General features: G+C 42.2%; 1 protein-coding gene across 1 annotated transcript in view; it reads left to right on the top strand.

Moving 5' to 3' along the window:
- The window catches only part of etnppl (ethanolamine-phosphate phospho-lyase), a 33,908-nt gene extending 8,743 nt beyond the window's left edge, over positions 1 to 25,165 (top strand). Inside the window, exons 6-13 of the mRNA XM_024434984.2 lie at positions 1,359 to 1,475; positions 8,233 to 8,315; positions 8,648 to 8,873; positions 9,665 to 9,819; positions 16,574 to 16,663; positions 17,365 to 17,495; positions 17,655 to 17,725; positions 24,022 to 25,165. Of these exons, the coding sequence (XP_024290752.1) occupies positions 1,359 to 1,475; positions 8,233 to 8,315; positions 8,648 to 8,873; positions 9,665 to 9,819; positions 16,574 to 16,663; positions 17,365 to 17,495; positions 17,655 to 17,725; positions 24,022 to 24,126 (978 nt within the window). The 3' untranslated portion in view covers positions 24,127 to 25,165. The remainder of the gene's footprint in view (positions 1 to 1,358; positions 1,476 to 8,232; positions 8,316 to 8,647; positions 8,874 to 9,664; positions 9,820 to 16,573; positions 16,664 to 17,364; positions 17,496 to 17,654; positions 17,726 to 24,021) is intronic.
- Positions 25,166 to 27,335: the final 2,170 nt, after the last annotated feature.

Genomic DNA, 27,335 nt, shown 5'->3' with positions numbered 1-27,335 from the left:
TGGGAGCAATTTCCAAACGCCTGAAGGTACCACGTTCATCTGTACAAACAAAAGTACGCAAGTAAACACCATGGGACCACGCAGTCATCATACCGCTCAGGAAGGAGATGCATTCTGTCTCCTAGAAATGAACGTACTTTGGTGCGAAAAGTGCAAATCAATCCAAGAACAACAACAAAGGACATTGCTGGAAAAGGAAACCGGTGGAAACGTATCTATATCTACAGTAAAACGAGTCCTATATCGACATAACCTGAAAGGCCGCTCAGCAAGGAAGAAGCCACTGCTCCAAAACCACCATAAAAAAGAAAGCCAGACTACGGTTTGCAACTACACATGGGGACGAAGATCCTACTTTTTGGAGAAATGTCCTCTGGTCTGATGAAACACAAATAGAACTGTTTGGCTATAATGACCATCGTTATGTTCGGAGGAAAAAGGGGAACGCTTGCAAGCTGAAGAACACCATCCCAATCGTGAAGCACGGGGGTGGCAGCATTATGTTGTGGGGGTGCTTTGCTGCAGGAGGGACTGGTGCACTTCACAAAATAGATGGCATCATGACGCAGGAAAATGATGTGGATATATTGCAGCAACATCTCAAGACATTAGTCAGAAAGTTAAAGCTTGGTCACAAATGGGTCTTCCAAATGGACAATGACCCTAAGCACACTTCCAAAGTTGTGGCAAAATGGCTTAAGGATAACCAAGTCAAGTTATTGGAGTGACCATCACAAAGCCCTGACCTCAATCCTATAGAAAATTTGTGGGCAGAACTGAAAAAGCGTTTGCGAGCAAGGAGGCCAAGAAACCTGACTCAGTTACACCAGCTCTGTCAGGAAGAATGGGCCAACATTCACCCAACTTATTGTGGAAGGCTTCCCAAAACATTTGACCCAAGTTAAACAATTTAAAGGTAATGCTACCAAATACTGATTGAGTGTAAGTAACCTTCTGACCCACTGGGAATGTGATGAATGAAATAAATAATTCTCTCTACTATTATTCTGACATTTCACGTTCTTAAAATAGAGTGGTGATCCTAACTGCTATAAAACAGGGAATTCTTACTGGGATTAAATGTCAGGAATTGTGGAAAACTGAGTTTAAATGTATTTGGCTAAACTTCCGACTTCAACTGTAGGAGTTCCAGTACCGGGAAGAAATTAAATTTACTCTCACCCCTGAGCCTACCTCAAAATTCTCATAGTGTTTGATGATGCACACTATGCTGCTGTATGATAGATCCAAGCATCCCTAAATTCATTGCTCTTTAGACTGATTGCTCAGTTGGTTTTTCACATGCTGTGCTTTTATAAAATATGTTCCAACTGTGTTCTTTTCCCCCATTCCCCTAGGCTCTGAGCCCTGACCTCTACAGAGGCAACTATAGACAAGACCATCCAGACCCCGCCACAGCATATGCCGATGACGTCAACAATCTTATACAGAAAGCCCATGAGAAAGGACACAAGGTACAAAATAAAAATGGTGTCATATTCTGGGTTACCTAACCTAGAGTATCTGATGCCTACAAATAGGGCTGGGCGATGTTGCCTAAAAATCATTTCACAATTTGGTCAAATTTATGGGGGATTCACAATATGAATTTGAAACAATGTAACATTTTCTCTAAATAAGCTTTGATGCAAAACATTAAAGGTCAGTACACTGCATGTCAAATTATACCTAGGCTAAATATATCCTTTCCACAACAATAAGACCCACTGATAATTTTGTTATTTTATCAAAATAGTTTAACCTGCTTTTTTGCAATAATCACTGATCTAACTTTCAAGTCTGTCTATGAAAATGCAATTTCTGTTACAAATCTAACCAGAACCATGCACAATGCACTTCTTGTAGCAGGCATTATAGAAAATTAACACAGATATCATAAACAATATCTCAAGTACAAGCCCACGTGCTAGTGAGCTTGTATATTCAACGTCAACTTGTATCTATTTGCTTGCTAACAAGGTATAACAGTTGAACTGTTATGAATACACCCTCCTGTCCTCTCCAACTTTGAACAACATAGCCCGTTCACTTTGTTAAGATATTTGTTAAGATAAGTTGCCTACCTGGTTATGATGCTTATTTTTCAGACTGAAAACAAGTTTCCAATTCCTGATATAAATGCATCTTTAAATGCTCATTGCGCATTCATAAAACACAGACTAAACAGCTAGCACATGACAGTCTGTGGCTAAAATGCTACTAGCAGTGATTATACATGTTCCACAATCATGTTAATTGCTACTATCGTTATAGTGTACCACAGTATGAGTCATAATACCCATAAAACCACACGGTCAAACAGGGAAATGGTTCTAATTGTTTTTCCACCATTCATTTTTCCCATAAGGGATTTTAGAAACATTTAAAATAAGGGCTGTGTTTCGTGTAGACTTACCCTGGCGTGACATTTTGATAACTGTGTAAATCTCTCTAGGATAAGGTAAAATATCAATATATTTGCCTGTATTTACCCCCCCCCAAATGAATTAGCTTCAAATGTAGTTATCAGAAATAACTACAAATGCCATGACGATCTGGACCAGACTGCAGAATCTAGGCAAAAGCAAAAAATCTCTGGATTAACTATCTGATGTTCCCTAAATGTAGTAATTAATACATTGGCTACACTTCTTTAAATAGACAATTCTGTGAACTGTCATGTGCAAGTTTTAAATTGACACAATACTTATTAGCAAAGGTGTTGTCAGCTAGAGATGACGTGCAGGAGCTTGCAGGGATTTGTAGTTTTGCATGATGTCTACTTTGATGCTAATTAGCATTTTCAAATCTGTAAATAGAGCCAAATACCAGTATACAATGCTTTCGGGAAGTATTCAGACCCCTTGACTTTTTCCACATTTTGTTACCTTACAGCCTTATTATAAAATGGGTTAAATAAATAAAAATGCTCAGCAATCTACACACAATACCCCATAATGACAAAGCGAAAACAGGTTTCTAGAAATGTTTGCACATTTATAAAAAAACAGAAATACCTTATTTTCATAAGTATTCAGGCCCTTTGCTATGAGACTCGAAATTGAGCTCATGTGCATCCTGTTTCCATTGATCCACCTGTAGTAAATTGAATGATATCACATTTACATACAGTACCAGTCAAAATTTTGGACACACCTACTCAGTCCAGAGTTTCTTTATTTTTACAATGTTCTACATTGTAGAATAATAGTGAAGACATCAAAACTATGAAATAACACATATGGAATCATGTAGTAACCAAGAAAGAGTTTTATTTTATATTTGAGATTCTTCAAGTAGCCACCCTTTGTCTTGATAAATGAATCACGCTTCACTATCTGGTAGTCAGAGAGACGCATCTGGGTTTGGCGGATGCCAGGAGAACGCTACCTGCCCCAATGCATAGTGGCAACTGTAAAGTTTGGTGGAGGATAGATAATGGTTTGGGGCTGTTTTTCATGGTTCGGGCTTGGCCCCTTAGTTCCAGTGAAAGGAAGTCTTAACGCTACAGACGTGGCCCCCACTTCACCGTAGTCTTAGTCCCCCACCTTGTCCACTTCCGTGACCTCCTAGCCTCGGCAACCCTACTTAATAACACGGGACAGAGGGGCAGCTCGGGACAGAGGGGCAGCTCGGGACAGAGGGGCAGCTCGGGACAGAGGGGCTCTTCAGACTCCGGCAGCACAGGAGAGGAGGAAGGCTCTGGCAGATCCTGGCTGACTGGCGGATCTGGAAGAGTCTGGCAGACTGGCGGATCTGGAAGAGTCTGGCAGACTGGCGGATCTGGAAGAGTCTGGCAGACTGGCGGATCTGGAAGAGTCTGGCAGACTGGCGGATCTGGAAGAGTCTGGCGGATCTGGAAGAGTCTGGCTGACTGGCGGATCCTGGCTGACTGGCGGCTCTGGCTGCTCCATGCTGACTGGCGGCTCTGGCTGCTCCATGCTGACTGGCGGCTCTGGCTGCTCCATGCTGACTGGCGGCTCTGGCTGCTCCATGCAGACTGGCGGCTCTGGCTGCTCCATGCAGACTGCCGGCTCTGGCTGCTCCATGCAGACTGGCGGCTCTGGCTGCTCCATGCAGACTGGCGGCTCTGGCTGCTCCATGCAGACTGGCGGCTCTGGCTGCTCCATGCAGACTGGCAGCTCCTTGCAGACTGGCAGCTCCTTGCAGACTGGAAGCTCCTTGCTAAACTATGGTCAGGGTGTGACACTACTGGAGAGCTCTTCTTTGTCTACACTCATTCAGCTTTGTTCACACCCTCTCTTTAAGGATTCACAGTGTAGTAAACAACCAAAGATTTCAAGACTAAAAGTTGTGAGAGTAGTAGCAAAAATAAACTTGATCTTGTCCTTGGCCTATATCGTAATCTGATTTTGGTGCAGGTCATGTTGTTCATCCCATTACCGCCTCTGGTAAACACACACTATATCAAATAAAATCTAAGTTTATTTGTCACATGCAAAGGATACAGAAGGTGTAAACGGTACAGTGAAATGGTTACTTGCATAGTGGAGTCTTTTGTTTAGACATGTAGCTAGCTAGCTCGCTAAACAATGACCCATAACCTCGAATAGCGAGCGAGCCAGCCAACTAACTTTAGCTTGCTAGTTAACAGTACGCTTTAACTTGCAATTAAAACGACTTTCTGACTAAATTAGAAACGTATAATATCTGAAAATGTAGCTAGATTCTTACCTGTAAACATGGATGAATGCTCCTACCTCTGTCATGGATGCCATGATTGCCCTTAGTTTGAAGATGCAATCTGGAGACAGGTATTTTATACAACTGCCTTCTTTCTGTGTTCTCTTTGTGAACTCTCCGCATTCCGCACTCTGCTTCCACTGGGCATTCCACTGATTTCAAAACTCGGTCAACTTCTTCCGTGACAACGACACCGTTTCTTCCCCACCATTGTCATCAGACGACTCTACCATATCAAATCCAATCAAAGTTTATTTGTCACTTGCTCTGAATACACCTTACAGTGAAATGCTTACTTACAGGCTCTAACCAATAGTGCAAAAAAGGTATTTGGTGAACAATAAAACAACAGTAAAAAGACAGGCTATATACAGTAGCGAGGCTATAGAAGTAGCGAGGCTACATACAGACACCGGTTAGTCAGGCTGATTGAGGTAGTATGTACATGTAGATATGGTTAAAGTGACTATGCATATATGATGAACAGAGAGTAGCAGTAGTGTAAAAGAGGGTTTGGCGGGTGGTAGGTGGGACACAATGCAGATAGCCCGGTTAGCCAATGTGCGGGGCCACTGGTTGGTTGGCCCAATTGATGTAGTATGTACATGAATGTATAGTTAAAGTGACTATGCATATATGATAAACAGAGAGTAGCAGCAGCGTAAAAAGAGGGGTTGGGGGGGTGCACACAATGCAAATAGTCCGGGTAGCCATTTGATTACCTGTTCAGGAGTCTTATGGCTTGGGGGTAAAAACTGTTGAGAAGCCTTTTGTCCTAGACTTGACACTCCGGTACCGCTTGCCATGCGGTAGTAGAGAGAACAGTCTATGACTGGGGTGGCTGAGGTCTTCGACAATTTTTAGGGCCTTCCTCTGACACCACCTGGTGTAGAGGTCCTGGATGGCAGGCAGCTTAGCCCCAGTGATGTACTGGGCTGTACGCACTACCCTCTGTAGTGCCTTGCGGTCAGAGGCCGAGCAATTGCCGTACCAGGCAGTGATGCAACCAGTCAGAATGCTCTCGATGTTGCAGCTGTAGAACATTTTGAGGAGCTCAGGACCCATGCCAAATATTTTTAGTTTCCTGAGGGGGAATAGACATTGTCGTACCCTCTTCACGACTGTCTTGGTGTGTTTGGACCATTCTAGTTTGTTGTTAATGTGGACACCAAGGAACTTGAAGCTCCCAACCTGCTCCACTACAGCCACGTCGATGAGAATGGGGGCTTGCTCGGTCCTCCTTTTCCTGTAGTCCATAATAATCTCCTTAGTCTTGGTTACGTTGAGGGATAGGTTGTCTCTGACTTCCTCCCTATAGGCTGTCTCGTCGTTGTCCGTGATCAGGCATACCACTGTTGTGTCGTCTGCAAACTTAATGATGGTGTTGGAGTCATGTGGCCATACAGTCGTGGGTGAACAGGGAGTACAGGAGGGGCCTAAGCACGCACCCCTGGGGAGCTCCAGTGTTGAGGATCAGCGTAGCAGATGTTTTGCTACCTACCCTCACCACCTGGGAGCGGCCCGTCAGGAAGTCCAGGATCCAGTTGCAGAGGCAGGTGTTTAGTCCCAGGATCCTTAGCTTAGTGATGAGCTTTGAGGGTACTATGGTGTTGAACGCTGAGCTGTAGTCAATGAATAGCATTCTCACATAAGTGTTCCTTTTGTCCAGGTGGGAAAGGGCAGTGTGGAGTGCAGTAGAGATGGCATCATCTGTGGATCTGTTTGGGCGGTATGCAAATTGGAGTGGGTCTAGGGTTTCTGGGATAATGGTGTTGATGTGAGCCATTACCAACCTTTCAAAACACTTCATGGCTACAGACGTGAGTGCTACAGGTCTGTAGTCATTTAGGCTGGTTGCCTTTGTGTTCTTGGGCACAAGGACTATGGTGGTCTGCTTGAAACATGTTGGTATTACAGACTCAATCAGGGACATGTTGAAAATGTCAGTGAAGACACCTGCCAGTTGCTCAGCACATGCCCGGAGCACACGTCCTGGTAATCCGTCTGGCCCCGCAGCCTTGTGTATATTGACCTGTTTAAATGTCTGGTTCAATGAAAATGTTTTTACCTATAAATCAGGGATTTACTCATTGTCTGATTAATTTTCAGAGAGAGTCAGCATGGCACGATCATCCTCCAGAAAGTAGTCCATCACAATGTTTTCCCACTGAGATTTTTTGATAGTGCTATTAACTTCAAGGCAGCAATGTTGAGAGCAGTAGCAAAACTTTTTCAGTTTTTCATGATATCTTTCAAAAAAAAAATCTGCGATAGACAGGATTATCCACACATACTGAGCAGCTAATGTTATAGACAGAAGCACGTTACATAGCAGACCAGCCCATCCATTATCTCAGCCAATCATGGCTAGCGGGAAGGTTCCTGTATTTTTCCGTGGCTAAACCAACTAGGCTCTTTATTTAACAATTGTATTCGTATTTATAGATGGCATACAAGTTTGTTATTAAGGCACATAAAAGTTCACATGTTCCATAAGGCATTTCTGCCAAAAAACATATTTATATGCCTCTCTGTGAAGTAGTGATGTGAGACATACACAGAGTTTCTTGAAACGGGTCACGTTCATCTACAGTAGATGGCAGTCTGTCTAGGCTTTAGGTACCTGTACAGGATGTCTGCAAGACGTGGTCTTCAAATCTGGACTGTACTTCTAAGTTATTCTAATGTTTTGTAGTCCAGTGTTGATTTTCTTTACATGAAATAGCTTAACTATTTACCCATCACACAATGTAGAACATTTGAGGTGCTCAGTTCTGGTGAGCTCCTGCCGAAATCAAGCACTGCCCATACACAAAGGAAGTTGCCTGTTTTTGCCCATTTTTCCCCCCAACACAGGCAATAATAATTGTATCTTCCACCCCTCCTTCTTTTTCTCCCCCGTCATTCCTATCTCTTCTCTTGCTGTTTCTCCCACTCTCAGGTCAGGGACAAGAATGGGCTGCATAGAGGAACTCCACAGATCTGCCTGTCCCCTGGTTACACTGATTTAACAGGGGCTCTTGTGGGGCTTCCCAGGGCCAATGACACTGGCTGGCTTAACCCTCTGTTCCAGGAAAAACCTGGGAGATCCACAGCCAAATCCAATGGAAGGTCCCATCTTTACTTTCTGACATCAGTCATTCCCAGTTCAGTAGCAAGATGGAAGTGATGGCCGCCCTAGAAGGCAAAGAGATGGAAATGGATGGATTACAATGCAGTTCTCCCAGAAGACAAGCCAGCCTAACGGACCTTTTTCTGTATGATGCAGTCTCATCTTATGCCTTTAACCATATCTTTTTCATCTTGTTGCTATTGTGCTTTAAGGCGTAGTGAGATTGTTTTCTTCCTGGCTGGGAGTGGCTAAATGTTAGCCAAAAAGTGAGACTCCACTGTTATGAAAAACGGGAGAGAGGAATTCACAGGTTCATAGACCTGGGACACTACCTGGGACAAGTCTTTCCCCTATCTGTGGGTGTTGACATAAGGGGAGACATGGTGTTGGGTCTGATGTGCTCTTCTCTTGTGCAGGTTGGTGCTTTTATTGCAGAGTCGCTGCAGAGTTGTGGTGGGCAAGTCATTCCCCCTGCAGGCTACTTCCAGAAAGTGGCACAGTATGTACCAAAGTGGCACAAATGTACCATTTACTCACTATAAGACCCCATTTACACCTGCTATTTTTGGATTGCGATTGGCTCATTGCCACACTGAAATTGGGTATTATAAGATGGATTGTGATCTGATTGGCAATCTTATAACTTTTTGGTGGTAATTGGCTAACATTTACATTATTGATATTTATGAAAGAGCACAAGAGGCAACTTTTAATTAGATTTATTTTTTGTGTTGCAAGTAAATAAATTTGTTGTTTTGTAGCTGAAAAATTGCAGCAGTGTGTGTGTGCACGAGTACTTCCATACCAGTGCACTGTTCCTCTCCCCCACAGACATGTTCACCAGGCTGGTGGCCTATTCATCGCTGACGAGGTGCAGGTGGGATTTGGCCGTGTTGGCACCCACTTCTGGGCCTTCCAGTTACAGGGAGAAGACTTTGTGCCTGACATTGTTACCATGGGCAAACCCATCGGCAACGGGCACCCCATGTCATGTGTGGTCACCACAAGAGAGGTAGCAGAGGCCTTCAAGAACTCTGGCATGGAGTACTTCAACACGGTAAGAGGATTAGCAACCAAGTGGTTACATAAACCGTCAAACGTTAACTTAACTGTTCCTAATGTTTGTACACTGTATTTACAATTAGTTAGCTTCACACTTGCTACCTACCTTGCTACCTCTTGCCTCCAAGCATGAAGGAAGAAGTGTTTTGTAGCCAGCAAAAGAGTGAAGCTAACTAATTGTAAATACACTGAGTATACAAAACATTAGGAAAACAATCCTAATATTGAGTTGCTCCCCCCCTTGGCCCTCAGAACAGCCTCAATTCATCGGGGCATGGACACTACAAGGTGTCGAAAGCATTCCACAAGGATGTTGGCCCATGTTGACTCCAATGCTTCCCACAGTTGTGTCAAGTTGACTGGTTGTCCTTTGGGTGGTGGACCACTCTTGATACACACAGGAAACTGTTGGGCGTGAAAAACCCAGCAGTGTTGCAGTTCTTGACACTACGATACCCTGTTCAAAGGCACCTAAATATTTTGTCTTTCCCATTCACCCTCTGATTGACACACATACACAATACATGTCTCAATTATTTCAAGGCTTAAAAATCCTTATTTGACCTGTCTCCTCCCCTTCAACAACACTGATTGAATTGGATTTAACAAGGTCAATAAGGTATCATAGCTGTCACCTTGATTCACCTGGTCAGTCTATGTCATGGAAAGAGCAGGTGTCCTTAATGTTTTATATACTCAGTATAAATGTAAATTTGGCCAATTCCCAGCAGATTTGTCTTCCAGTTGTACATGACCTGACTGTTTTCTGCAACTTGGATTTCCCAGTTTGGCGGTAACCCTGTGTCCTGTGCCATTGGCCTTGCTGTGCTGGACGTGATTGAGAAAGAGGATCTCCAAGGCAACGCGCTGCGAGTGGGGGGCTACCTGATGCGACTGCTGGAGCAGCAGAAAGAGAAGCATCCACTAGTGGGGGATATCAGGTACACACACACACACACACACACACACACTGCACCGTCCATAACTGCAGGGCTTTCCAGAGGGTGGTGCGGTCAGCACAACGCATCACCTCACAGGAAAGCCAAGAAGATCATCAAGAACATCAGCCACCTGAGCCACGGCCTGACCCCTCTATCGTCCAGAAGATCAGTACAGGTGCATCAAAGCTGGGACCAACAGACTGAAAAACAGCTTCTATCGCAAGGCCATCAGACTATTAAATAGCCATCACTAGCCGGCTTCCACCCAGTACCCTGCCCTGAACTTAGTCACTGTCACTAGTTGGCTACCATCCGGTTACTCATCCCTGGACCTTAGAGGCTGCTGCGCTATGTATTTCAAATCAGGTGTAGACCTTAAAGTGAAATGCTTACTTACAAGCCCCTAACCAGCAATGCAGTTAAAAAAAATTTGAATAAGAATAAGAAATTGAAAGTAACAATTAGTTAAAGAGCAGCAGTAAAATAACAATAGCGAGACTATACAAAGAGGGTACCGGTACAGAGTTAATGTAGGGGACCGGTTAGTCGAGGTAATATGTACATGTAGGTAGAGTTATTAAAGTGACTATGCATAGATAATAACAGAGAGTAGCATCAGTGTAAAATGTGTGTGGGGGGTGGCAATGAAAATAGTCTGGGTAGCCATTCAATTAGATGTTCAGGAGTCTTATGCCTTGGGGGTAGAAGCTGATTAGAAGCCTTGTGCACCTAAGACTTGGTGCTCCGGTACCGCTTGCAGTGCGGTAGCAGAGAGAACAGTCTATGACTAGGGTGGCTGGAGTCTTTGATCATTTTTAGGGCCTTCCTCTGACACCGCCTAGTATAGAGGTCCTGGATGGCGGGAAGCTACCCTCTGTAGTGCCTGGCGGTCGGAGGCTGAGCAGTTGCCATACCAGGCAGTGATGCAACCAATCAGGATGCTTTCCATGGTGCAGCTGTAGAACCTTTGGAGGATCTGAGGACCCATGCCAAATCTTTTCAGTATCCTGAGGGGGAACAGGTTTTGTAGTGCCCTCTTCACGACTGTCTTGGTGTGCTTGGACCATGTTAGTTTGTTGGTGATGTGGACACCAAGGAACTTGAAGCTGTCAACCTGCTCCACTACAGCCCCGTCGATGAGAATGGGGGCATGCTTGGTCCTCCTTTTCCTGTAGTCCACAATCATCTCCTTTGTCTTGCTCACATTGAGGGAGAGGTTGCTGTCCTGGCACCACACGGCCAGGTCTCTGACCTCCTCCCTATAGGCTGTCTCGTCGTTGTCAGTGATCAGGCCTACCACTGTGTCATCGGCAAACTTAAAGATGGTGTTTGAGTCGTGCCTGGCTGTGCAGTCATGAGTGAACAGGGTGTACGGGGGGGGGGACTAAGCACGCACCACTGAGGGGCCCCTGTGTTGAGGATCAGCGTGGCGGATGTGTTGTTACCTACCCTTACAACCTGGGTGCGGCTCGTCAAGAAGTCCAGGATCCAGTTTCAGAGGGAGGTGTTTAGTCCCAGGGTCCTTAGCTTAGTCCCAATGGTCAGCCTGGTACGGCAACTGCACCGCCCTCAACCGCATGGCTCTCCAGAGGGTAGTGCGGTCTGTACAACGCATCACCGGGCAGCAAACTACATGCCCTCCAGGACTCCTACAGCACGCGATGTCACAGGAAGGCCAAAAAGATCATCAAGGACAACAACCACCCGAGCAACTGCCTGTTCACCTCGCTATCATCCAGAAGGTGAGGTCAACACAGGTGCATCAAAGCTGGGACCGAGAGACTGAAAAACAGCTTCTATCTCAAGGCCATCAGACCGTTAAACAGCCATCACTAACATAGAGAGGCTGCTGCCAACATACAGACTAAAATCACTGGCCACTTTAATAAATGAATTTAATAATGGTATCACTAGTCACTTTAAATAAGGCAACTTTAATAATGTTTACATATCCTACATTACTCATCTCATATGTACAGTGGGGCAAAAAAGTATTTAGTCAGCCACCAATTGTGCAAGTTCTCCCACTTAAAAAGATGAGAGAGGCCTGTGACAGACAAAATGAGAGAAAAAAATCCAGAAAATCACATTGTAGGATTTTTAATGAATTTATTTGCAAATTATGGTGGAAAATAAGTATTTGGTCAATAACAAAAGTTTATCTCAATACTTTGTTATATACCATTTGTTGGCAATGACAGAGGTCAAACGTTTTCTGTAAGTCTTCACAAGGTTTTCACACACTGTTGCTGGTATTTTGGCCCATTCCTCCATGCAGATCTCCTCTAGAGCAGTGATGTTTTGGGGCTGTTGCTGGGCAACATGGACTTTCAACTCCCCCCAAAGATTTTCTATGGGGTTGAGATCTAGGCCACTCCAGGACCTTGAAATGCTTCTTACGAAGCCACTCCTTCGTTGCCCGGGCGGTGTGTTTGGGATCATTGTCATGCTGAAAGACCCAGCCACGTTTCATCTTCAATGCCCTTGCTGATGGAAGCAGGTTTTCACTCAAAATCTCACGATACATGGCCCCATTCATTCTTTCCTTTACACGGATCAGTCGTCCTGGTCCCTTTGCAGAAAAACAGCCCCAAAGCATGATGTTTCCACCCCCATGCTTCACAGTAGGTATGGTGTTCTTTGGATGCAACTCAGCATTCTTTTTAAAATATTTAAATTTTTTAAATTTTACCCCCTTTTCTCCCCAATTTCATGGTATCCAATTGTTTTTAGTAGCTACTATCTTGTCTCATCGCTACAACTCCCGTACGGGCTCGGGAGAGACGAAGGTTGAAAGTCATGCGTCCTCCGATACACAACCCAACCAAGCCGCACTGCTTCTTAACACAGCGCGCATCCAACCCGGAAGCCAGCCGCACCAATGTGTTTGAGGAAACACTGTGCACCTGGCAACCTTGGTTAGCGCGCACTGCGCCCGGCCCGCCACAGGAGTCACTGGTGCGCGATAAGACAAGGACATCCCTACCGGCCAAGCCCTCCCTTACCCGGACGACGCTAGGCCAATTGTGCGTCGCCCCACGGACCTCCCGGTCGCGGCCGGTTACGACAGAGACTGGGCGCGAACCCAGAGTCTCTGATGGCACAGCTGACCACTGCAACACCCGGGAGGCCCTAACTTAGCATTCTTTGTCCTCCAAACACGACGAGTTGAGTTTTTACCAAAAAGTTATATTTTGGTTTCATCTGACCATATGACATTCTCCCAATCTTCTTCTGGTTCATCCAAATGCTCTCTAGCAAACTTCAGACGGGCCTGGACATGTACTGGCTTAAGCAGGGGGACACGTCTGGCACTGCAGGATTTGAGTCCCTGGCGGCGTAGTGTGTTACTGATGGTAGGCTTTGTTATTTTGGTCCCAGCTCTCTGCAGGTCATTCACTAGGTCCCCCCGTGTGGTTCTGGTATTTTTGCTCACCGTTCTTGTGATCTTTTTGACCCCACGGGGTGAGATCTTGCGTGGAGCCCCAGATCGAGGGAGATTATCAGTGGTCTTGTATGTCTTCCATTTCCTAATAATTGCTCCCACAGTTGATTTCTTCAAACCAAGCTGCTTACCTATTGCAGATTCAGTCTTCCCAGCCTGGTGCAGGTCTACAATTTTGTTTCTGGTGTCCTTTGACAGCTCTTTGGTCTTGGCCATAGTGGAGTTTGGAGTGTGACTGTTTGAGGTTGTGGACAGGTGTCTTTTATACTGATAACAAGTTCAAACAGGTGCCGTTAATACAGGTAACGAGTGGAGGACAGAGGAGCCTCTTAAAGAAGAAGTTACAGGTCTGTGAGAGCCAGACATCTTGCTTGTTTGTAGGTGACCAAATACCTATTTTCCACCATAATTTGCAAATAAATTCATAAAAAATCCTACAATGTGATTTTCTGGATTGTTTTCCCTCATTTTGTCTGTCATAGTTGAAGTGTACCTATGATGAAAATTACAGGCCTCATCTTTTTAAGTGGGAGAACTTGCACAATTGGTGGCTGACTAAATACTTTTTTGCCCCACTGTATATACTGTATTTCATACCATCTTTTGCATCTTGCCTATGCCGCACCACCATCACGCAACCATATATTTATATGTGCATATTCTTATTCCATCCCCATACATTGTGTGTATAAGGTAGTCGTTGTGAATTTGTTAGATTACTTGTTAGATATTACTGCACTGTCGGAACTAGAAGCACAAGCATTTCACTACACTCGCATTAACATCTGCTAACCATGTGTATGGTAAAATTTGATTTGATAAGTGTGGCTTGAATTTAAAACAAATCACAGAGTGTCACCAGCAAAGCACCCCCACACCATCACACCTCAACTTCAGGAGGCTGAAGAAATTTGTATTTTCACCTAAACCCTCACAAACATCGACAGATACACAATTGAGAGCATCCTGTCGGGCTGTATCCCCGCCTGGTATGGCAACTGCACCGCCCTCAACCGCAAGGCTCTCCAGAGGGTAGTGCGGTCTGCACCATTTCAGTTTGTCCGTGATGTGTACGCCGAGGAACTTACACTTTCCACCTTCTCCACTACTGTTCTGTCGATGTGGATAGGGGGTGCTCCCTCTGCTGTTTCCTGAAGTCCATGATCATCTCCTTTGTTTCGTTGACGTTGAGTGAGAGATTACTTTCCTGACACCACACTCCGAGGGCCCTCACCTCCTCCCCTGTAGGCTGTCTCGTCGTTGTTGGTAATCAAGCCTACCACTGTAGTGTCGTCCGCAAACTTGATGATTGAGTTGGAGGCGTGCATGGCCATGCAGTCATGGGTGAACAGGGAGTACAGGAGAAGGCTGAGAACGCACCCTTGTGGGGCCCCATTCTTGAGGATCAGCGGGGTAGAGATGTTGTTTCCTAACTTCCACCTGGAGGCGGCCCGTCAGAAAGTCCAGGATCCAAATGCACAGGGCAGGGTCGAGACCCAGGGTCTCAAGCTTAATGATTAGTTTGGAGGGTACTATGGTTTTGAATGCTGAGCTGTAGTCAATGAACAGCATTCTTACATAGGTATTACTCTTGTCCAGATGGGTTAGGGCAGTTTGCAGTGTGATGGCGATTGCATCATCTGTGGACCTTTTGGGGTGGTAAGCGATAAGCCATCCCACCTGGTTTGCGCTTAGTGGGACTATCATTTGTTTTTCAACAGGACAATGACCCAAAACACACCAGAAGAGTGATGGAGTGCTGCATCAGATGGCCTGGCCTCCACAATCAACCGACCTCAAACCAATTGAGATGGTTTAGGATGAGTTGGACCACAGGAAAATCAGCCAACAAGTGCTCAGCACATGTGGGAACTTCAAGACTTTTGGAAAAGCATTCCTCATGAAGCTGGTTGAGAGAATGTCAAGAGTGTGCAAAGCTGTCATCAAGGCAAAAGGTGGCCACTTTGAAGAATCTAAAATCAAAAATATATCATATCTCAGAACAAGAATAGACTGATGAGTTTCAGAAGAAAGTTCTTTGTTTCTGGACATTTTGAGACTGTAATTGAACCCACAAATGCTTAAGAAGGCTAGTTTTAATGCTTATTTAATCAGAACAACAGTTTTCAGCTGTGCTAACATAATTGCAAAGGGGTTTTCTAATGATCAATTAGCCTTTTAAAACGATAAACTTGGGTTAGCTAACACAACTTGCCACATGGAACACATGGTTGCGGATAATGGGCCTCTGTACGCCTATGTAGATTTTCCATAAAAAATCTGCTGTTTCCAGCTACAATAGTCATTTACAACATGAAAAATGTCTACACTGTATTTCTGATCAATTTGATGTTATTTTAATGGACAAAAATATTGCTTTTCTTTCAAAAACAAGGACATTTCTAAGTGGCCCCAAACTTTTGAACGGTAGTGTATGTATTCATACTCCGGACTCCGACATTGCACGTCCTAATATTTCTCTATTTCTTAATTCCATTATTTTACTTTTAGATTTGTGTGTATTGTTAGATATTACTGCACTATTAGAGCCAGGAACACAAGCATTATACTACACCCACAATAACATATGCTACATATGTGTATGCGACCAATAACATTTGATTTGATTTGATTTGACACACACAGGGAAACACATCCACTGGCAAGAAATATCAAGTAGGTCTACTCACTTAACTAAGGGGGAGAGAGACTTATCATCTGAGCCTGATACTGAATCCCTAGTATTAGGCAAGTAATAGCTGTAAATTTACACTGAATAATTTGACTTAAGTAATTACAAAACATTTTGTGCACACTGAATAAACCACTGATCTATATACAAATATACACAATACCAATGCTTTTACCACTAGTAGTGATGGGCACCAATATCAATAATTTGATATGGCAAGGCATATTGTGATATCGATTGATCCGTCCTGTTATCCTTCCCATTATGTAAAAATGCTAACTTGACTGCTACTGCATGCACAAAACCCTTCTCTCAGGCTCTCAACTTAGCATGCTGATGTGCAATCAACGGTAGATAGGCTTCCCATTGTATTCAAACGGGTTGAGTAGGTTTTAGGCTCCTTTAGGAAAAGTCCATACTTATATCAGTTGCATTTTTCTAGTTGGTGCCTATCACTCACCACTACAATATGCCAATGTACATATCCAGTGTCAAATTACCCTGAAACCTATAGAGGATTCTTAGAAATGCAGCTGGTAACATTCAACATCACAGAGGTTCACAAAAGCTCTGTGTGTGTGTCAGGGTTCAGACTGTGATGATGTAATGTCTGATAGGGGTCGTGGCCTGTTTGTTGGGGCGGAGCTTGTGAGAGATCGGGTGAAACTGACCCCTGCTACAGCGGAAGCTCAGGACATCATTTACAAGTGAGTGACTCATTTAGGCCATTTTTAGACATTTATAAAACGTACTTAGTTTTTATACTGCATTTTAGCATATGGTCAGTTCTTAAAATGAGATTAAACACAGTTTATAAAATGTCTGCACATTTATCAAGCCGTGTAAATCACACATAGAAGCATGTTTTATCAATTAGAATCATGTTAAATCAAATAGCACATTTTCAAATCAAGTATAAGGTTTTTAATTCATTCCGACTTATTTTTAGAGGATCAAGTTCTGTGAGTATTTTTGAGGCCCATGTTGGTTCAGGTTTCAAACATCACATGATACCGGTGATGTGTCGTATTGTAATGATCTCAATAAAAGTTTATAAATTGAGCAATGCAGAAGCACACATGAACTAAGTGCCGTTATATGAGCATATTAAGACCAAAAATCATTGGGCACCTCCTCCTAGTTGTAGTGTTAACACAACGGTTATGTAAATGTTTGGGCATACTCGTCATTGACAGCCATTGTCTCAACCCCAGTGTAAACGTGGCTGTACTATAGTAAACTAAACTATAGTTCAGCACTTGGGGGATGGCCTCAAGTGAAGAAACATATCTTCTCTTGAAAATCTTAATTGTAATTGATCCAGAAGAGACTTGTAGACCCAGAACAGATATTGCAGTATGCTTGTTTCATTAGGACAAATATGGAGTTCCAAACTCTGTTTCCCCAGACTGAAGGAACAACACATCCTACTAAGTGCAGATGGTCCTCATCGCAATGTCCTCAAGTTCAAACCACCCATGTGCTTCTCTGAGGAGGACGCCGACATGGTCGTGGAAAAGATTGACGAGATTCTCACAGGTACTCTTAATGCCCCTCTGAGTTTGTGAGCTGTTGTCTGGAAAGTAGCAGAAACCACATTCTTCTTTCTCTTGTCCATTATTCAAAATGCTTGTAGTGTCATGTCACTGTGGTACCATGGCAAGAAGTTTTATTATGAGTATTATTCTTTTTTTACAGACATTGAGAAGGCGTTGGGGTTACAAATGCCCTCCACAGTACATACAGAGAATGGAAGCCATAAGAGAAATGTAAGTCTGGCCCAGTTCATATAGGCCCTAGCTCCTTCCCCTCAATCTCTTTGGCATTCACAGATCTAATTTTAGCAGTACCAGTGTGTCGCCACTGATTATGTTAATGTCTTGTGATATTGTTTTGGAACTGAGTTTCCATAGCTAGGGCTGACACTTAGGACTTGAGAAGAGCAGAACCAATGAACTCTGCATCATCAATACAGTTGCTCTGTGAGAAGGTGTTAACTGTGGAAGGTGTTAAACCATGTTCACAGTTAGCCATTGTTATTTAAATGCTGGCTGAAAAGTACTAGTGGCCTCGCATTGGTTCCTAGTCAGAGCAAGTCATCGGAGGCCATGGCCCAGTGAGTCACTCTCTGGAGCCGGGCAGTGGAGGTGGAAATGCAAAAGTCTGAGCCTTTTTAGTAAAACACCAGGGTAAATCCTCAGTGGAAATTCACCATAATGATGCATTTATACGAAGGACTTACCACACACCAGGGTGTCATGTGCTTCTAGGATTCTGCGATCGCCAATTGTTTTTCAAAATTAACAATTTCCTGCATATTATGTGAAGGCTCGCAATTTTAACCAATCACTGCCCAGTTACCACATAATGTGGTTCAATCAAGCCAAACATGAAACTTTTTCCCACGTCACCGCATTTTTGTGACAAATTGGACAAAATCATTGCATATAATGATCAATTAGCCTTTTAAAATTATAAACTTGGATTAGCTAACACAACGTGCCATTGAACACAGGAGATGGTTGCTGATAATGGGCCTCTGTATGCCTATGTAGATATTCCAATTACAAATCTGCCGTTTCCAACTACAATAATAATTTACAACATTAACAATGTCTACACTTATTTCTGATCAATTTTATGTTAATGTAATGGACAAAAGATGTTATTTTCTTTCAAAAACAAGGACATTTCTAAGTGACCCCAAACTTTTGAATGGTAGTGTACAGTCGTGGCCAAAAGTTTGAGAATGACACAAATATTAATTTCCACAAAGTTTGCTGCTTCAGTGTCTTTAGATATTTTTGTCAGATGTTCCTTTACAAACTGAGGCAACAGACTTTGTGAAAATTTATATTTGTGTCGTTCTCAAAACTTTTGGCCACGACTGTATATATCTATATATATAAAAAAAATATAAACGCACAAAAATATAAACGCAACATGCAACACTTTTTATGATTTTACTGAGTTACAGTTCATATAAGAAAATCAGTCAATTTAAATATATACATATTTGTCCCTAATCTATGAATTTCACGTGACTGCGCAGGGGCACCAGGCCCACCCACTGGGGAGCCAGGCTCAGCCAATCAACCAGGAATGGGCTTTATATTACAACCAGAAACATCATCTTTCCGGGTGGCTGTGGTTGTGGTCAGTAGTTGTGTGTGTATGGTCACTAAATGTGGGAAGCAGTTGTGTGGTTGTGGTCAGAAGTTGTGTGGTTGTTGTCAGTAGTTGTGTGGTTTTGGTCAACAGTTGTGTGGTTGTGTTCAGATGTTGTTTAGTTGTGGTCAGTAGTTGTGGTCAGCAGTTGAGTGGTCAGAAGTTGTGTGGTTGTGTTCTGTAGTTGTGTGGTTGTGGACACTAGATGTGGTTAGCAGTAGTGTGTTTGTGATCAGTAGTTGTGTGGTTGTGGACAGAAGTTGTGTGGTTGTGGTTAGTAGTTGTGTGGTTGTGTCAGAAGTTGTGTGGTGTGGTTTGTAGTTGTGGTTGTTGTCAGACAATATGTGGTTGTGGTTACTAGCTAGCTACGCCCAGGACCAGAGCTGGACCAGAGCTAGTGCAGACCATAGCAGAAGTTTGTGTTTGTATTTATTATGGATCCCCATTAGCTGCTTCCAAAGCAGCAGCTACTCTTCCTAGGGTCCAGCAAAATTAAGGCAGTTTATACAATTTTAAAAACATTACAATACATTCACAGATTTCACAACACACTGTGTGCCCTCAGGCCACTACTCCACCGATACCACATATCTTTTTTTATTTTTTATTTTTATTTATCCGTTATTTTACCAGGTAAGTTGACTGAGAACATGTTCTCATTTGCAGCAACGACCTGGGGAATAGTTACAGGGGAGAGGAGGGGGATGAATGAGCCAATTGTAAACTGGGGATTATTAGGTGACCATGATGGTTTGAGGGCCAGATTGGGAATTTAGCCAGACTGCTGTACTAAATCCATGTGTATGTATAGTGTGTATGATATCGTGTGTGTGTATGCATGTGTCTGTGCCAATGTTTGTGTTGTTCCATAAGGTGTTTAAAAAAAATTTGTAAATAAAATGTTAATGATTGCGTCAGTTACTTGATGTGGAATAGAGTTCCATGTAGTCATGGCTGTGGTCAGCCATGTTGTTGTGGTCAGTAGTTGTGGTCAGCGGTTGTGTTTTTGGGATCATTAGTTGTAGTCGTTATTTTTTTGTCAGTAGCTGTGGTTAGTAGTAGTGGTCAGTAGTTGTGGTCATTAGTTTTGTGGTTGTGGCCAAAAGTTGTGTGGTTGTGGTCAGTAGTTAGATGTGTGGACAGCAGTTGTGTATGTGGTCAGTAGTTACGTGGTTGTGATCACTAGATGTAGATGTACTAGATGTAGATTGTGGTCAGATATTGTGTGGATGGGGTCAGTTGTTGTGGTCAGTAGATGATTGGTCAGTGGTAGAGGTCGACCGATTAATCGGAATGGCCGATTAATTAGGGGGCGAATTCAAGTTTTCATAACAATCGGAAATCGGTATTTTTGGATGCCGTTTTTTTTTTACACCTTTATTTAACTAGGCAAGTCAGTTAAGAACACATTCTTATTTTCAATGATGGCCTAGGAATGATGGGTTAACTCCCTTGTTCAGGGGCAGAACGACAGATTTTTACCTTGTCAGCTCAGGGATTCTGTCACGTTCTAACCTTAGTTCCTTTGTTATGTCTTTGTTTTAGTATGGTCAGGGCGTGAGTTGGGGTGGGTAGTCTATGTTCTTTTCTCTATGTTGTGTTTATGTGTTTGGCCTGGTATGGTTCTCAATCAGAGGCAGGTGTCGTTCGTTGTCTCTGATTGAGAATCATACTTAGGTAGCCTTTTCCCACCTGTGTTTTGTGGGTGATTATTTTCTGTCTAGTGTTTTTCTACACCTTTCAGGACTGTTTCAGTTTTCGTTTATTTCACATTTTTATTTTGTATTTTGTTGTTCAGTTAATAAACATCATGAACACATACCACGCTGCGCATTGGTCTGACATTTCATACTCCTCGTCAGAGGAGGACGAAGAATTCCGTTACAGATTCAATCTTGCAACCTTACAGTTAACTAGTCCAACGCTCTAACCACCTCCCTCACGAGGAAGCCGCCTGTTACGCGAATGCAGTAAGAAGCCAAGGTAAGTTGCTAGCTAGCATTAAACTTATCTTATAAAAAACAATCAATCAATCATAATCACTAGTTATAACTACACATGGTTGATAATATTACTAGTTTATCTAGCGTGTCCTGCGTTGCATATAATCGATGCAGTGCGCATTCGCGAAAAATGACTGTCGCTGCTCCAACGTGTACCTAACCATAAACATCAATGCCTTTCTTAAAATCTATACACAGAAGTATGTATTTTTAAACCTGCATATTTAGCTAAAAGAAATCCAGGTTAGCAGGCAATATTAACCAGGTGAAATTGCGTCACTTCTCTTGCGTTCATTGCACTCAGAGTCAGGGTATATGCAACAGTTTGGGCCGCCTGGCTCATTGCGAACTAATTTGCCAGAATTTTACGTAATTATGACATAACATTGAAGGTTGTGCAATGTAACAGGAATATTTAGACTTATGGATGCCACCCGTTAGATAAAATATGGAATGGTTCCGTATAGCACTGAAAGAATAAATGTTTTGTTTTCGAGATGATAGTTTCCGGATTCGACCATATTAATGACCTAAGGCTCGTATTTCTGTGTTATTATGTTATAATTAAGTCTATGATTTGATAGAGCAGTCTGACTGAGCGATGGTAGGCACCAGCAAGCTCGTAAGCATTCATTCAAACAGCACTTTCGTGCGTTTTGCCAGCAGCTTTTCGCAATGCTTCAAACATTGAGCTGTTTATGACTTCAAGCCTATCAACTGCCGAGAATAGGCAGGGGGGTGCGGGGTGCGCGCTAATAGCGTTTCAAACGTCACTCGCTCTGAGACTTGGAGTAGTTGTTCCCCTTGCTCTGCATGGGTAACGCTGCTTCGAGGGTTGCTGTTGTCGATGTGTTCCTGGTTCGAGCCCAGGTAGCGGCGAGGAGAGGGATGGAAGCTATACTGTTACACTGGCAATACTAAAGTGCCTAGAAGAACATCCAATAGTCAAAGGTATATGAAATACAAATGGTATAGAGAGAAATAGTCCTATAATTTCTATAATAACTACAACCTAAAACTTCTTACCTGGGAATATTGACTCATGTTAAAAGGAACCACCAGCTTTCATATGTTCTCATGTTCTGAGCAAGGAACTTAAACGTTAGCTTTCTTACATGGCACATATTGCACTTTTACTTTCTTCTCCAACACTTTGTTTTTGCATTATTTAAACCAAATTGAACATGTTTCATTGTTTATTTGAGGCTAAATGTATTTTATTGATATATTATATTAAGTTAAAATAAGTGCTCATTCAGTATTGTTGTAATTGTCATTATTACAAATACTTTTTTTATATATATATATATATATATATATATATATTTTTTTTTTTTTTTTTTTAATCGGCCGATTAATCTGTATTGGCTTTTTTTGGTCCTCCAATAAATCGGTCAGTGGTTGTGTGGTTGTGGTCACTTGATGGTCAGAAGTTGTGTGGTTGTGGTCCATAGTTGTGTGGTTGTGGTCAGATGTTGGTTGTTTGCAAAAAAGCTAAAATAGCTATATTGTTAGATCTGTACTAGATATTTCTGTTATTATTTCAGATTTGAATAACAGAAAAGTAGACCAATATATCATACACTCTGTCTTTATGGAAAAGTGGTCAAAGTCGATGATTTGTGTCAAATGTATTTTTGCATTGACAGTGAATGGCAGTTGGAAATGATGATGTCACAATGGGGAGCAAAAAAGGACAAACAAATGTAGAACAGAAAAAGTAAAAGATAATCAAAACATTTTATGCAAGCAACCCGAGTGAGACAATTCTGCACATTTTTAAAGTTTGAACGGCGTTTCTAGCTGAAACAGTGTAGGAGGAGTAGCATGCTAAATAATAATAATAAGGAGTATGTTGAATATTGAAGCTGGGGTTTTGCTGTGCAAGCCCCCCAATAAGAAGTATGTCATAGACTAAAGCTGGGGCTTTTGCTGCGCAAGCCTCACAATAACCTTTGACATCAAACTTCGTACGTTGATATGTAACAGCCCAAGACCTCTGCGAAAACAGTCAGGGTATCCACATTTGTTATATTTGAAATAATAGCACTGGACGAGTTTACCACAGTCGGTTTCCCGATTGGGCTAACAGTAACAGGGTGGCAGGTAGCCTAGTGGTTAGAGCGTTGGGCCAGTAACTGAAAGATTGCAGGCTCGAATCCCCAAGCTGACAAGGTAAAAATCGGTCGTTCTGCCCCTGAACCAGGCAGTTAACCCACTGTTACCCGGTAGGACGTCATTCTAAATAAGAATTTGTTCTCAACTGACTTGCCTAGTTAAATAAAGGTACATTTAAAGAACAGTGGAATACAAATGTGTGGTCACAAGATTATTACAGACTATGCCCCTAGAAATATGGTTATCTGTAGCAGTACGATGATGATAATAGTGAGAATGAGACGAGTTACCTGAGCAGGGGTTTGGCTGTATTTGAGTCAATATTTTATAAGAGAAATTTTGCCCTTTTCATATTTGAATGCAAGCCATCCCTCTTTTAAAACTGGGGCTTCTCACAAAAGTGGTCAAAATTGTCAATGTACTCCAAATCCATTGAGAAATAGTAGCATTTAAGGCAGAAGAAATGACTAAAGCATTCCATTCCGTGACCTATTCTTGGTAGCGGCCCGGAAATGAGTACCCACTGGCCTGTCTCCTTTAACCTGCCTATCAGCCCTCTGAAGTAATCTTTTACTAACATGAATGACTACTGTGGGAGCATTCAGGTGCTTCTCCATCACCACAGGGACCTGGTATTATTATAGTATAGTATTATCTTTTCAGATCTGTGGACACAGGTTTGTGGCCTTGATACTGAGAATGCAGCAAAATGTTACACATACTCTTTGCCTTCAGATTCATCCATATTGCTCTCATCATGTTAATTTGATCACAAGGTTCAACCTGAGGAAAACGGATGTCATCATTCAAATGGAATAGGCCATAGCCGTGATACGTCTCAACAGCATGCCTCTCAGCAAAACAAAAGGCTGAGGCCTTAATGGACTTGTGGAGTTTTGCTACTGTCTTATAAGACCTGAATAGTGTGCCCTGCACACTTACATGTTTCAATGGATAAAAGAAGCGACTTCATTCTCAAACCTATAATTAATTTTTGTAAGCATTTATAATATGTTAATTACACATTGATGTTATAATCCTAATCTCAGGTACTTTGAAATGTGATTGGAAATTTGGCCATGTATAAGGCCTGCTGTTCCTCTGTATACAAATGCAGATGAACTAGAAACCCATATTGACAGTGAGGAACAAACTTAATGTGCTAATGTCCAGGATGTCTTTAGGGTCATGCATTGATCCCTCACTGTGACTTCATATTAAATAGTAAATGACAATGATTACAAATGCTAACTTTTTCAAAGTATCATTATGAAAAGAACATGATAGGAGGCCTACTGAAAAGACTATAAAGTAGTATTGGCCATTGTCATGTTATTGCCCACATTTAGAGGTTCTTCAATGAAAGCGTTGTTCTACAAAAATGTCAAATAAACAATGCAGACAGGGAATGGAATTGTTTATCTTTGTGTCTAGCAGCCTCTTGTGTACATTGAAAGAAAATGCTGAGGAGCAGAGTTGGCTACACAGAAACCTTGGACAATACATGGTGCACTGCTATGCTAATTGTGGCAAGAACAAGTACCAAAAACACTTAGTTAATAGCCCAGGCGTTTATTTGCTTAAATCACGGAACACAACAGGCCCTTATTAGAGACAGGCTTCTATTTTAGCTTTTGCTCATTTGTATAGTTAATTGTTTAATACCAGCTTTTCTTGTTTATTTTTTTATTTTTTTAATTTCACCTTTATTTAACCAGGTAGGCTAGTTGAGAACAAGTTCTCATTTGCAACTGCGACCTGGCCAAGATAAAGCATAGCAGTGGGAACAGACAACACAGAGTTACACATGGAGTACTAATATGTTATAATTTGCACACAGTGTCACATTTCTTTGCACACGGTGTCACATTTCTTTTGTCTTAGTATGCCTGTATAAAATAAAATACAACTTTTCCTTGACAGGATAATCATTGACCTCCGACTGTGCCTTTCCGGCAGTTCGTACTTTCACTACTAGAGGGCGATCTGCCAAGTTCTAGTGGTCTGTACTCCCAAAATAGTTTTTGTGCATCAAATCAAATCAAATCAAATGTTATTTGTCACATACACATGGTTAGCAGATGTTAATGCGAGTGTAGCGAAATGCTTGTGCTTCTAGTTCCGACAATGCAGTAATAACGAGCAAGTAATCTAACTAACAATTCCCAAAAAAACTACTGTCATACACAGTGTAAGGGGATAAAGAATATGTACATAAGGATATATGAATGAGTGATGGTACAGAGCAGCATAGGCAAGATACAGTAGATGATATCGAGTACAGTATATACATATGAGATAAGTATGTAAACCAAGTGGCATAGTTAAAGTGGCTAGTGATACATGTATTACATAAGGATGCAGTCGATGATATAGAGTACAGTATCAACGTATGCATATGAGATGAACAATGTAGGGTAAGTAACATTATATAAGGTAGCATTGTTTAAAGTGGCTAGTGATATATTTACATCATTTCCCATCAATTCCCATGATTAAAGTGGCTGGAGTAGAGTCAGTGTCATTGACAGTGTGTTGGCAGTAGCCACTCAATGTTAGTGGTGGCTGTTTAACAGTCTGATGGCCTTGAGATAGAAGCTGTTTTTCAGTCTCTCTGTCCCAGCTTTGATGCACCTGTACTGACCTCGCCTTCTGGATGGCAGCGGGGTGAACAGGCAGTGGCTCGGGTGGTTGATGTCCTTGATGATCTTTATGGCCTTCCTGTAGCATCGGGTGGTGTAGGTGTCCTGGAGGGCAGGTAGTTTGCCCCCGGTGATGCGTTGTGCAGACCTCACTACCCTCTGGAGAGCCTTACGGTTGCCAGTTAGCAAGCAGTTCTCAGCGCTAGCAGTGTCTTACAGCCGATAAAAATGGATGATTGCCATAATATTTGTGTATTTACTGAATTATTTAATGTTAACAAATCAAACATTAAACCTCAAACAATTCAGGGTAACCTTTAGATCCAGCGTTAATTTGAAACGGGTGTTTATTTGCTGAAATGTGACATTGGCTGGCTATTAAACGGGACGGGGCTATTTGAGACTCAGCAAGTTAAGTTACATCAGGTTCCTATTGCCCAATATGCTAAAGTTTGGTCAATGCAATACTGAAGTGTAGGGGATATTTGTCCTAAAATATTGTTTTTGTCTTTGGTGAAGATTCTCCCAGGGTTCTGTTTTGTTCCCACTTTTGTATATTTTATAAGTTCTTACAGACTGTAAATGAAATGTTCCTATGACAGCCCAGGTCAGCCTTCTGCAAAATGACCAGAAACACCATGGCCCAGTCCTAGATGACTTTGTCTAGTGATGTGATAGATCACATTTAGGGCCTCTTTGCACTACATTACTTTGATGACAAACTAGGTCCAGGAGAGATACTTGTGTAGTGTAAAGAGAGATAGATACACATCTCTCTTTAAAGACATGCTCCAGAACTTTGGCAACTAGTTAGTACTTTTTACACTTCCTGCTTTGGGCTGGATGTGTCAATGTGTAGTTCATACATGTATAATGTATGAGCAGAATTACTGTTTTACTTCAATTAGCCAAGAGTGTGCAAAGTGGTCATCAAGGCAAAGGGTGGCTACTTTGAAGAATATTAAATATATTGTGATTCACTTTTTTGGTTGCTACATTATTCAATATGTGTTATTTCATAGTGTTGATGTCTTCACTATTATTCTACAATATAGAATATAGTAAAAATAACTACAGTTGAATTCAGAAGTTAACATACACTTAGGTTGGAGTCATTAAAACTTGTTTTTCAACCACTCCACAAATTTCTTGTTAACAAACTATAGTTTTGGTAAGTCGGTTAGGACATCTACTTTGAGCATGACACAAGTAATTTTTCCAACGATTGTTTAGATGTGTTCACTGTATCACAATTCCAGTGGTTTACATACACTAAGTTGACTGTGCCTTTAAACAGCTTGGAAAATTCAAGAAAATGATGTCATGGCTTTAGTTTTTGTTAGGCTAATTTACATAATTTGAGTCAATTGGAGGTGTACCTGTGGATGTATTTCAAGGCTGACCTTCAAACTCAGTGCCTCTTTGCTTGACATCATGGGAAAACAAAA

This window comes from Oncorhynchus tshawytscha, linkage group LG10, assembly GCF_018296145.1.
Source record: "Oncorhynchus tshawytscha isolate Ot180627B linkage group LG10, Otsh_v2.0, whole genome shotgun sequence".
Taxonomy (NCBI): domain Eukaryota; kingdom Metazoa; phylum Chordata; class Actinopteri; order Salmoniformes; family Salmonidae; genus Oncorhynchus; species Oncorhynchus tshawytscha.
Note: the sequence above shows the minus strand (reverse complement) of the source record. Positions and strands in the feature narration are given on the sequence as shown.